General features: G+C 44.4%; 1 protein-coding gene across 1 annotated transcript in view; it reads left to right on the plus strand.

The window, feature by feature from the left end:
• FASN (fatty acid synthase) overlaps positions 1–12,822 on the plus strand; it is a 230,353-nt gene that overhangs the window by 180,813 nt on the left and 36,718 nt on the right. Inside the window, 16 exon segments of the mRNA XM_084646886.1 lie at positions 84–259; positions 585–776; positions 1,096–1,176; positions 1,277–1,462; positions 1,814–1,993; positions 2,246–2,449; positions 4,050–4,360; positions 4,500–4,886; positions 7,742–7,906; positions 8,127–8,245; positions 8,370–8,524; positions 8,988–9,191; positions 10,219–10,369; positions 11,240–11,418; positions 12,005–12,124; positions 12,275–12,397. Of these exon segments, the coding sequence (XP_084503012.1) occupies positions 84–259; positions 585–776; positions 1,096–1,176; positions 1,277–1,462; positions 1,814–1,993; positions 2,246–2,449; positions 4,050–4,360; positions 4,500–4,886; positions 7,742–7,906; positions 8,127–8,245; positions 8,370–8,524; positions 8,988–9,191; positions 10,219–10,369; positions 11,240–11,418; positions 12,005–12,124; positions 12,275–12,397 (2,933 nt within the window).

The following is a 12,822-nucleotide window of genomic DNA, read 5'->3' on the forward strand; positions in this document are numbered from 1 at the left end:
TCTCTAGGAATCCCACAGACTTATAACTTCTGACCACTGTCAGTATTAAAATCACTAAATTTTCTTGACCTTTGTCTTTCCAGAATAAATGTTCTCTCAAATAATGTGTTCCCAACTGTTGAATATCCTGCCCCAGTGGGAACCCCATTAATATCTCCTTACATCTTGTGGGACCACAGCCAGACTTGGGATGTCCCAAAAGCTGAAGACTTTCCCACAGGCTCTGGGGGATCTTCATCAGCATCAGTCTATAATATTGGTGCGTACCAGTCTTCCTCACTTCTACGCCAGTTTCTCTTGTTCCCAAAATGGGAATGCAAAGTCCTCTAAGCGGCATCTCCAAAGCCTCATATGAAGAGGGTGTGCTAACTTTGTGGCTGGAACTGCTCTTGAGGTTAGAAATGAAGTGATCTGAACAAAGATCACTTTGGGGGGTTGGCCTGGTTCAGAACAATAGCAGCTTTGACACCTCTATGTGGCCAGGAGGGTTGGGAGGAAATTCCTGGAAATTCTTACCTTGCTCTGAAGTCTTCATTTCCTGGGAGTTCTAAAGGAATTTTTGTTCTTTCTTGTTTAACTGGCAGATATGGATTCTGAATCCTCCGATTATTACTTGGTTGGGCACTGCATTGATGGCAGAGTCCTGTATCCAGCAACTGGGTACCTGGTGCTAGCCTGGCGAACTCTGGCACGGTCTCTGGGGATTACCATGGAACAAATGCCTGTTATTTTTGAAGAGGTTACAATCCATCAGGCAACAATCCTTTCCAAGAAAGGTAAGGGAGAGGTTTCATCTGGGGTCTCAAGCCTGAATAGTAAAGATTGGGAAAGATGGGCAGAAGGGAAGAGTGCATGGCAGTGGGGAGGGAGAAGGAAACAAATACATTACACTTCACCTTACCCTGTTATACATCCTGAAGTGGGATATCATGTTGTCTTCTGTTCCATGTTGTGCATAGTAGGGCAGAAGGTAGTGTGAAAAGCAGGAGATTCCAGGGAATTTGGGACAATTAGTGGAGGGAGTGCATGAGGAAGAACATGGGAGGGAAGGGTCTCCCTAACACACGTTTCAGCAATCTCTGGGTTTGTTTGCAGGTTCAACACAGCTGGAGGTGAGACTCCTGCCTGCTTCCCACTGTTTTGAAGTGTCCTGGAATGGAAACCTGGCTGTAAGTGGTAAGTGGATAATTCTGGCTGTCCTGGCCTACTGTGAAGAGTCCCATGCTGTATATGTCTGAACACTGACTGCTCTTGTTCTCTATACTGTGTCTGTCAGGGAAAATTTGCCTTTTGGAAGAAACTGCTCTAAATAATTTCCGTAACCAGCAAGTTGACTTGGAGACCCAGCCAAACATGAGACCCAAATTCAGTCTGTCCAAGGCAGATATTTACAAAGCGCTTCGTCTGCGTGGTTATGATTATGGGCCAACGTTCCAGGGACTTTTAGAATCGAACAATGAAGGTGTGTCTTTCCTATAGAAAGATAATCAAGGAAGTTGTATGACTAATGGTGTGAATGAATGTTATCCGTTTGTTAAAGTGACTGTATTTAAAGTGTCATGGAGTGGGCATGCCTATATGCATGCCAGGATAAGAATATTTTAACTGTATTGATGGAGCAGTGAGGAGGCTGGTCTCTCCTGGGCAGGGCAGGCATGCAGTGGCATTCCCAGGTATAGTTGTGTGGAGCAGAGCCTGTGCAGTTGATGAACAGAGATCTTCTTTTTCTCATTTTATCTGGCTTTGAAGCAGATATTCTCTTATCTCTGCTGGGTGAAAGAGTACTGATGGGGCTTATTCTTCTCTTCCCCAGGGAACACAGGAAAAGTCCTGTGGAATGGGAACTGGGTAACTTTCCTTGACACCTTGCTACAGATGATCATCTTGGGTGAGACCGGTCACAGCCTCCGCTTACCAACTAGAATACGCTCTGTGTGCATTGATCCATCACTACACCAAGAGCGAGTGCACAAATACAAGGATGATACTGAAGGTAATGAATCCTCTTCCACAACTGGAATTTTCCCAGCTTCTTTATGGCTCTCCAAATGACCTGAAGCAGCTTCATCTGCCCAAAATAGTAAGAGAGACTTGTAAGACTTATGGGTTTCCAAGCCACTCTGCTATTCCTTCTACTGTGCACTTTGACACAGGACCTACTCTCTCTGACCATATTAAACACGGCAATGCCTCTTCATATGACACTTTCAACATTTTATCTGTATGTTCTCTTCTTGCCTTGCAGCTTTTGATGTTGTTGTTGACTGTTGCCTCAATAACATCATGGCAGGAGGTGTTCGGATCTCTGGGCTCCATGCTACTGCGGCACCTCGGCGACAGCAGGAACAGAGACCTCCAACTCTGGAAAAATTTTGCTTTGTGCCCTATATTGAGAGTGATTGTTTGTCTTCAGAGGCCCATCTTCGTGCCCATTTGGAACATTGCAAAGGTAAAGGGATTTCAGTAGCACTTTATAACATGATGGTGAGCAGGTATCAAGGGCTCCCTGTGAGGTTAGAGTATGTGCCTGCACAGCCTCTTGGAATCTTTGCCTGGAGAACAGCATGGACTTGTCTTCCTCAGTAGAAGCAGGGACAGGTCCAGATTGCTCTAGCCTTGACATGCACACTGTGACTGTGATTCATTCCACTGACAAAAGCCAGCTGTGGCCCATTGCAGCAGAAAGTCTTCCCAAAGCAGAGTCACAGTGGAACGACTGCTGGGAGACCAACCGACTGACCAACCCAGCCCTTTGGGCACCAAGGAGATGGGCTGATTCAGCATTTCTCCAAGACATCCTCAACCGGCAGGGCTTCAAAGAAGTCCCAGCTGGAATTTTATAAGATTCCCAGAGTTGGGTGGAGGTGGGGGTATACCTCCCCTTCCACAAGGTTGCATGGCAGTTGCTGCAGTTGTCCTTGAAGGTGCACAAGGGTGTATATTAACCCTCAACACCTCTGGGAGGAGTCTAGCCCAATCACTTTTCAAATATTGGCAGGTGACTTATTACAACCCATCTTAATGCAGATTTGCTTCTTGTGCCTGCAAAGAGGGTTAGGTGCGTTTATTCATACGTTCCCACCTAAAGCACAAACATACTCTTCTGACCATAACCAAGGAGGGTACAGCTCCAGGAGGTATTGAGCACATGTGTTGGAACTGTTTTTATACTTTTGTTCCTGGAGAAATCTACTGAGGATACTCCATAGCATAGCAGACTATTAAGGGGTGGGATGGAGACCCAGGGAGGACAGCCCTACCCCTTCTCCTGGAATATTTCTACAAAAGGCAAAAACCTTGTTCTTCAGGAATATTTCTGAGCCCCAGGGAAGGTGTTTCTGGCATGGCTGATCTAGCAGCGTCCAGAGACCATGATCTTTTGTCTTCTGGGCAAGGAAACTGATCTGATATTCAAATTGTTGGTGGGATTTTTAACAAGGGTCTCTGGGAGCTCGTAGAAGTTCTTGCCAGGACTTCCCTGATTTGCATCCTTCTCATCTCTCCCCTTTTCCCTTTTTTCCCCTTCCTTTTACTCTAACTTAGTCTCTTTCTCTTTGCAATCTTGAGTACCTCCCCCACACTCCAAAAGAATCTCCCAAAACACAGGAATTTAAGTAAATCATATATAAAATAAACACGTGGCACAAACATGCCACATATTTGTCATGAGCTCTACTTCTTTGTCTTAACCCCTGTCACTAAGGGGTCACATCTGTGGGGGTTTTTTGTCTCTTGGACTGTTTTACTATGTGTTTGTACAGAGCCTACCTCAATGAGCCCTATCTTGATTGGCTGCTACCACAATGCATATCAGCAATAAAAATGAGCTCCTATTTGGAAATGGTTTATGTAACTGGGTTGTATGGATTACATACTTGGACCACACAGTAACCAAGACCCATGGCTAACATTTGTGGGAAGTAATGAGTGTTGCTGTCCTCCAGCAGTTCTGCTTGCCATGCTTATTTGGAACAGGAAGCCTCTACAGGACTGGAAGAAGAAGAGGACCTGTGTAAGGAACTGATTTTTCTCCTCCTCCTGTGCTCTAGGTCTGATTTGCAAATTACAGGAGAAAGTAGCATTCCATGGAGTCAAACTGGCCATCCCAGGGCTAGAGAGAGTGGGGGCCTTTGGAGAGACTGTGTCCATGCAGAAGGGCCTCCTCCACATCCTTTCTGAAATCTGTCGTCTGGAACTGAATGGAAACCTGTATTCAGAGCTAGAACAGATTGTTACTCGGGAGAAGGTGCATCTCCAGGATGATCCCCTACTCAGTGCCTTGCTAGATTCTCCTGAGCTGAAGGCTTGTGTGGATATAGCACTGGAGAACATTACCAGTCACAGGATGAAGATAGTGGAGGTTAGTTGGGACCCCAGGATGAGAAACTATAGACTGAATCTCTAAGAGGCTTTGAAATCTCAACAATTTTTCTTCTCTCGTCATAATGTGCTAACAATATCCAGGATTTTCATCTTATTCCCTCTTTCTTTCCTTGCAGGCTCTGGCAGGAGATGGACGTCTGTTCTCTCGTGTTACTGGTCTCCTAAATACTCAGCCCATGCTACAACTGGACTACACTGCCACTGACCGAGCCCCAGAAACCCTTCCGGTCGACGAAAGCCAGCTGCAGGAAACTGGTGTTTCCATTGCCCAGTGGGATCCTATCAGCCCTCCTCCTGGACACCTGACCAGTGCTGACCTGCTGGTGTGCAACTGCTCAGTGAGCATTTTTGAGAACCCAGCAGAGATTCTCTCCAACTTAACAGCCACAGTGAAAGAAGGAGGGTTTGTTTTACTGCACACCCTTCTCAAAGGAGAAACGCTTGGAGAAATCATCAGTTTCCTTACATCTCCAGATCTTCAGCAGAGAGGCCTCTTGGCTCAGGTAAACAGTTGGCCTTTCCAAACTCTTCTGATGTTTGCTCTACAGTTAGCCCTAGAGTCCACTTTGTTGCATACAGAATCTCAGGCAGTTCATTTCATTGAATGGCTGCTCCATCCTATCTTGTCCCTTCTCAGGAATGTATAGAAATATTCCTAGTCAGCAGAGATAAGTTCTGAATCCATCTGTGCTGCACAAGTAGGGAAGTCAATTCAGGTGAGTTTAGGTCAAAATTTCTTTCATAATGTATTTCAGGTGACCAGTTTTAGTTCATATGGATCTCCATATAAAAACATACTCCATCTGAAAACTAGTTGCTCTAGTCTGTTTGCTGTATTATCATGGGGGCTCTGAGTTAAAGATGCATTTGTTCTATTTTCTTCCTGCTCTTGAAATGCTGAAGGCAATGGGTTCCGCTTCTGGGAAAGCGAGAATGTGTCTCAATGCTTTGCAGGGACTCCACTGGCTAACCTCGGGTGGTGTCTGATGGGCTCCAAAGAGAGCCATGGACAAGAAGAGTATCCTTATAGCACAGCCAGGCCTTAACGAATTACAGTAGCTGTTTACATGGTGTGTCGCTCTCCCTGTGGGGGTCCCAGAATGCTTCATAAATACAGGAAGATCCTTCATCCAGTCCTGATACTTGAATGGAACATAGCAGCAACTCAGTAGTCCTCCACAACACTTCTTTTTAGGACAGGAAGTGAAAAAGAATACTATAACCCATTGAAACGGCAAATGGAAATAAGGGAGGTAAATATAATCCCTGGAGTTGGAATGTAGCTGAGACACTGATTCTTACAGCCCAACTCTCTTGCAAAAAGTCCTCTGAGATGATTAATGAGCATGAGCTTTTGTTTTGCGTTTTACCCAAAGGATGAGGGAATGTTGCAAGCTCAGAACCTTCTTTACTAAAGATTAGACTTTATCATAGCAATGTTTTTGTCAACCAGCAATATAAAGTGTGAATCTGAGTTTATAACCCAATTCTCTCCTACAATTATGGGAGGTCTGTCTTGATAGTAACAAATTCACCGAGTAAGATCCTTCCCTCATGTATACTGTCAGTCCCACTGGAATTAACAGTGCAGCATTGGATGTAGTGAATGCAGAATTTGGCATGTTGCAATTACTAGACTTCTTCAGTAATTTTTCTCTAAGCAGTTATTAAAAGGAGGTATTATGATATCAAAGTTACTCAACTGTCCTTGTGTCTGTAAGTCGCTTTTTTCCCTGTTGATTTATAACTTCCTTTAAGTCTTTTATCCTGTCAGAACCCTAGGGTGGCAAAAGGTAAGTGCCATAGCTGAGTGACACCTGGCACCTGATACCTGTGAAAGAAAATGTGGGTTTCCCAAGTGACACTCTGCATGATTTAAAGTACTCTTGAAACTTTTGAATTATTTTTTTCTGTTTCCAGTCCCTTTCATGCTCACGTCAGAATGTGCTGTAGAACTGTACGTGCCTCTGGACCTGTCACAGCTGAAGAGCATTTCATTTTCTTCTTTTGCTGCAATGTCACTTGCTTCTAGACAATACTGAAAATGTTGCAGCCACCTCCTCCTGTTCTCTGCCAGCTTCCCTTCCAGATGGAGGGACTCAGGTTGATGTGTCCACTCTACTTTTTGTTGTTGAAGATTTAATTTACTTATAACAACCAGAAGTGCTGAAAAAAGAACTCTGTATTTCTTGGCCCCAGTCCCCTGTGGTTGGGTCCTCTGATGGTGTCACTAGAGTAGATATGGGGACAGAGTAGACAACAAGGTTTGCTACGGGGATTGGTTCCTGGGTTAGTATTTCTGTGGTGTGGTGTGTAGTTGCTGGTGAGTATTTGCTTCAGGTTGGGGGGCTGTCTGTAAGCGACACCATCAGAGGACCCAACCACATCAGCCACACCATCAGAGACTCATTCACCTGCATGTCTACTAATGTGATATATGCTATCATGTGCCAGCAATGCCCCTCTGCCATGGACATTGGCCAAACCGGACAGTCCCTATGTAAAAGAATAAATGGACACAAATCGGACATCAGGAATGCTAATACACACAAGCCAGTGGGAGAACACTTCAATCTTCCTGGACATTCTAAAAACAGATTTGAAAGTAGCTATACTTGAACAAAAAAGCTTCAGAAACAGACTTCAAAGAGAAACAGCAGAATTAAAATTCATTTGCAAATTTAACACCATTAATTTGGGCTTGAATAGGGACTGGGAGTGGCTGGCTCATTACAGAAGCAGCTTTGCTTCTCCTGCAATTGACACCACCTCATCTGTTGTTGGGAGTGGACTACATCCACCCTGATCAGATAGGCCCTCTCAGCACTGGCTCTCCACTTGTGAGGTAACTCCCTTCTCTTCATGTGTCAGTATAGTTATGTCTGCCTTTGTGATTTTCACGCCATGCATCTGAAGAAGTGAGGCTTTTACCCACAAAAGTTTATGCTGAAATAAATCTGTTTTAGTCTTTAAGGTGCCACCGGACTCCTTGTTGTTTTTGTGGATACAGACTAACACGGCTACCCCCGATACTTGACAACAAATAAAAATGAATATCTTTGACAATTTGGGGAGCTGCTGAGGTGGAAGTAGTGACTTGTTGTGACTATTAGAAGTCCTGTGTAAAACTCTATAATAGTCTTACCATAGTTAGTATTTATCAGACTGACCTGGGGAGGAAATAACCAAGTTGATTCATAGGATCTCTGGCAAAAGCTTACCCCATGTATAGAAAGAAGAGGATAGGACCAGCTGATGATCTCCACTGAGGAGATGTTGTACACAGTAGAAGTCTAGTTTGCAATTCTAATCTTTCCTGACCATTTGCCAATAATTTTCATCTTTCTTGGCTTGGCAGGCAGAATGGGAGGATTTATTTAGCAAGACCTTGTTGAATCTGGTTGCTGTGAAGAGATCGTTTTTTGGCTCAGCCATCTTCCTGTGCCGCCAGCAGGCTTCTGCCAAGATCCCTATTTTCCTACCTGTAGAGGAGACCCATTACAAGTGGGTGGAATCTTTAAAGGTGAGCGTTCCTGTGTATGGAGTTGGCTACACGTCTCTCCTATTTCCAGGCTTTTCATACAGTAGACAAGAAGCCTTGGAAACAGGGTGTCTATGCTTCACAAAGCCCTTTCCCTGTGTATAGGGAAACCAGAGAGTTTTTTTCAACCATCTCTTATGGAAATAAGAACCCTTTCCTTTTATATGAAGCCTAATCAGTCTGGCTGGGATTTCTCTCGTAGATGATCTTAGCTGATACATCTGAGCAGCCTGTGTGGCTGACTGCTACCAGCTGTGGGAATTCAGGAATTGTGGGCATGGTGAACTGTCTACGCCAGGAACCAGGGGGCCACAGGATCAGGTACAAAAATGCAATATTTAGTCACAATTGGAGAGGAGACTATCTTCCATCAGTTTCTTCAACACATGACAGGCAAGCGCAAGTAAAATGACAATTGTGGATTGAATATTTGTATTCTCTCTAGATGCCTGTTTGTTTCCAACCTGAATTCCTCCTCGGCCATCCCTCTCACAAGCCCTTCTGCCAGGGAGATGCAGAAAATCCTACAGGGAGACTTGGTGATGAATGTGTATCGTGATGGAAAGTGGGGCTCCTTCAGACACTTTCTGTTGCAGCAAGGTGACTTTTATGATCAAGGCCTGATGGTCATTTGGCAGCATTTCCTCCCACAGGTCTTAGAGTAATTTGAGGAGGTACTTTTCTTTTCTTTTACCTTTATTGGCCCAAGGATTTACTCCACTGATGTCCTGGTGGTACCTTTGGGCAATCACTATCCCAATTCCATGACAGGAGAGTGCCATGTGCCAATCTCACCACGTAGAATGAGTTATTTTGTAGTGTTCAGGTGAGATTACAGGGAGAGGAAGGTCTTGGGTGGGGCGAATGGGAGGAACTGGCTAACTACAAATGGAAAATTTCCCCTCACCCATGTGTGGCTCCTATTCCTTGTCTGTCCCATAGTATGCATGCTATTCTTGCTGCACAAGGAACCTCTTCCATCAAATGAATTGTCTTTGCCATGTTAGTGTGTAAAGCTCTCTCCCCTCAGAGAAGTCACTGGCTTTTCCTTGTTCTCCTGCAGCCCAGCCTCTGGAGTTGACAGACTATGCTTATGTGAATGTGCTGACTCGTGGGGACCTCTCATCCCTTCGCTGGATTGCCTCTCCACTTCGCCATTTCCACACCACCAATCCCAACATTCAACTCTGCAGGGTCTATTACGCATCTCTTAATTTCCGTGACGTTATGCTGGCTACAGGGAAGCTTTCTCAGGATGCTATCCCAGGTGAATGGGGAGATTGGGCAGTTTCCACAACTAAAATTATGTAAATAAGTTTCCAAGTGTGACAAGAATGTTCCAGTTTTACCATCACACTAGCTGTAAATCAGCCTTTTTTTCTTTGCTTATGCAAGGTTGATATTTGAAAATAAGAGGCATTTGTCTAAACCTAGAAATGGGTACCAAGAACTCCTGAGCACTACTGCAGTGCCAATATCATTTGGCATTTATACAGTAACTGATTTAATGCTCATGGCTCACATATGAGGTGAGTATTACCCCTTTTCATAAAAGCAGAAACTGAGTTGGAGGTGAAGTGACTTGCCCAAAACCCCAAAAGGTGTCAGTTTAAGAATTAAGATTAGAATCTGGGAGTTCCTAGCTAACAGTCCTCCACTTGTGCTATAGATAGATAGACTGCCTCTTTGGCCTTGGGCAAATCACGTCTGCGCTCTGTGCCTTGGTTTCCCCACCTATGGCAGTTGGTTGTTAGGTGACTTAACTAGAGAGTGTCCCCAACCCAGTCTAGCCACCCTAAATGTGTCTATTCTTTGCCTAAATCAGAGTCTTAGTGTGAATCCTTCTTGTCTATAGATCAAGTGACTGACTTCCAGCGTGCCCAAAGGACCTAATGTTTGAGTTGAGAGGTTTTTTCCTCAAAGATGAGGGGAAAGATCCTGCAAACAAGATGAGATTTCAGTGCAGTTTCTCAAAAGAAAGCTAGAAGCTAAAATGACAGCATTGAGAATAGAAATTGAGATTTGTGGTGGTCAGCTTTTCCTAGAGCTGTGACTGGCAGTGCTTCTCAGCTTTCTGGGGAGTTTGTGGGAAGAGAAAATAAGCCACTATGCTTAATGAGCTATGCAAGCAGGACACTAATTCCAGGATTTGGAGAGGTTTTCCATGGAGCTGGGGAGAGACCAGCATGAGGGGAACTCCAATCACAACTTCAGGGAGATCATTCTTGGTGAATATTTGACCCAGAGGATTTTACAGGAGCAATTTCACTGCAATAATTTTATCCCTTTCTCAGGTAACTGGGCTCTGCAGCAGTGCATGCTGGGAATGGAATTCTCAGGACGGGATCCCACTGGAAAACGGGTGATGGGATTGCTCCCAGCAAAAGGGCTGGCTACAGTGGTGGACTCTGACCAGAGATTTTTGTGGGAGGTGCCAGAGAACTGGTAGGTCTCTTTGTTCTGTTTTTCCCACATGTTGATAAGGCTATACCCTGCAGTTGCCTGAAAGAAACTGAAGTTTCATTTGGGGATGATTATGGGGTGAGGAAAGAGTTTAATGTAAGGAACTGTAATTGGAGATGGAATATACTCTGCTTCTTTGATGTAGCAGAACTATTGTCCTGAGCCACAGGCCTGAGCTCTTGTCTTACTGACTGTGTCTTGTATCGACTTCCTCGACTGGCCTGTGCTGTTTGCATTCTATACATCACTTTTCCCACAGACACTGGAGTCCTGTATCTTGGTATCTGTCACTACGGTAGCTAAGCACCATTATTGAACTATAGTAGATTCTGCTCTTTGCCTCTCTCTGCTGCAGTAGCTTGGGTGTATCTACACTGGGGAGAAGGTTTAGTTTTGACTATCTGTTGCTGAAAGCTTTTGCCAAAATGGTGAGACTTGCAGTATGCTCTTAAAACAGTTAAGTAAGCTGGGCTCAGTTTTACCTGCTCTGGTAGGCTGGCTTACAGTTGATGGCCCTCCACCAAGAATATTTTGTCTTTGTTGTAATGGCTTCACCCTGGGCACTGCTAGCTGCATTGTGCCAGAAGAGTCTAGCTGTATCAGTGGGTGTGAATAGAGAGATGTAGTCAGGCCCTAAACTACTTAGGACTTTTTCAAGGAACAAGAGTGGGGCCTTCAGTTGGCAGTGAAGGTTAACTGGGAGTCAATGCAGAGTATGCATGTATTCCCATTAAAGAGGCACAGTGCTGCATTTTTGTACAAATTTGGAGTCTGTGTGGTCTCCACCCTCCGTCCCAGATACAGGGAGTTGTTTCTTCCAGAACTGAAAATTCTTTATTTTCCTTTCTTTAGGACTCTGGAGGAGGCAGCCTCAGTGCCTGTGGTCTATGCCACTGCTTATTATGCTTTGGTTGTTCGAGGTGGTATGAAGAAGGGAGAGAGTGTACTCATTCACTCAGGCTCCGGGGGTGTGGGCCAGGCAGCCATTGCTATTGCGCTGAGCATGGGCTGTCGTGTCTTTGCTACTGTAGGTAAGTAATGAAGTCCCATTTCTGTGACTCACCTTCTGCATGGTATCCTACCAGTTTGTATTTCTGAGAATGCTTGGAAAAGGAGACTAATTCAGCTGCTGGCCACACGACTAAATCTGCCCCTTTCCTCCCTGCCACAAACAAATGCATACACTTGCCATGCACAAACACCCCTACCTCTGCATGGAGCATCACTATCTTCATTTAACTACTGTAAATCAAGAGTGACTCCAACAAAGTCAGTTACAAGGGTCTGAGAAGAAAATAAAGGCCCTGTATCTTTAGATATAGTAGCTTCTCTGAAATGTGACCAAAGAAAGTGTATGACTTGGTTTGTCCCTCGCTGTAATAAAGCCATCATTAACTTGCTAACAGGAACAAGACAGTATCTATAAAACTACCCTTGTTCAAAGGATCTCCTGGTGTCAAGTCCCAGAGCTCTGTTACAGATGTCTTAGAGTTCCTCGGAGTTGCATCCTAGCGCTGTCCTGTTAGCAGAGATTTTAGCAGAGGGCAGGGGAATGTATGATGTATGAGCCAAGGAGTGCTTGTGTCTCAGGAAAATAAAATGCTCCTTTGTTGTCAGGTTCTGTTGAGAAACGCGAGTATCTCCAAACAAGATTCCCTCAGCTGGATGCTAACAGCTTTGCTAGCTCCAGAAATACCTCTTTTGAGCAACATGTACTGCGTGTCACCAATGGGAAAGGTGAGTCCAAGGAATGGTGGATGGCAGAAGGGTTGCAGAGTTAGAAAGATCATGGCTAGAACTGGTTGTATAGATAAGGAAAAGTCCCTGAGAGTGTCAGGTTCTCTGCCAGGAATGAGCATGCTAAATGCTGTTACTGCTTTCTTGTAGGGGTCAACCTGGTATTAAACTCCTTGGCAGAAGAAAAGCTCCAGGCCAGTCTACGTTGCCTTGCTAGACATGGACGCTTCTTGGAAATAGGCAAATATGATCTGTCTAACAACAGCCCACTTGGTAAGATATATTGCATCAGGAAACATCTAGCCTTAGCTGGACTATATCCATATCCCACAATATGAACGTTGTCAGAGCTTTAAAAGGCATGTGTACCAAGCAAAACCATTAACTTTGCAATGATACATTCATCACTGATCATTTATCAATTTTTTCCAACAAGTACCTTCATGCAAACTCCTGTGCCGTGATTCTTGCATGGGAGAAGCTCCCCATAAATATGTGTAAAGCCACAAAGTTATCCTTCTTAAAGTCCTCTTTTTAAAACCAACCTGTGCCATAATGCCTACAAAACACTTGACAGTGGTTAGGCCACTGGTGTGATATGACCATTGCTTATTACACAATCCTAATTATCTCTGTACAGTGTAGCTCCCCTGTATGTTTGTATCCATTTATTTCTCATCATTTATATTTGGATTTTA

This window comes from Lepidochelys olivacea (assembly GCF_965140295.1).
Source record: "Lepidochelys olivacea isolate rLepOli2 genome assembly, chromosome: 14".
In the NCBI taxonomy this organism is placed as follows: domain Eukaryota; kingdom Metazoa; phylum Chordata; order Testudines; family Cheloniidae; genus Lepidochelys; species Lepidochelys olivacea.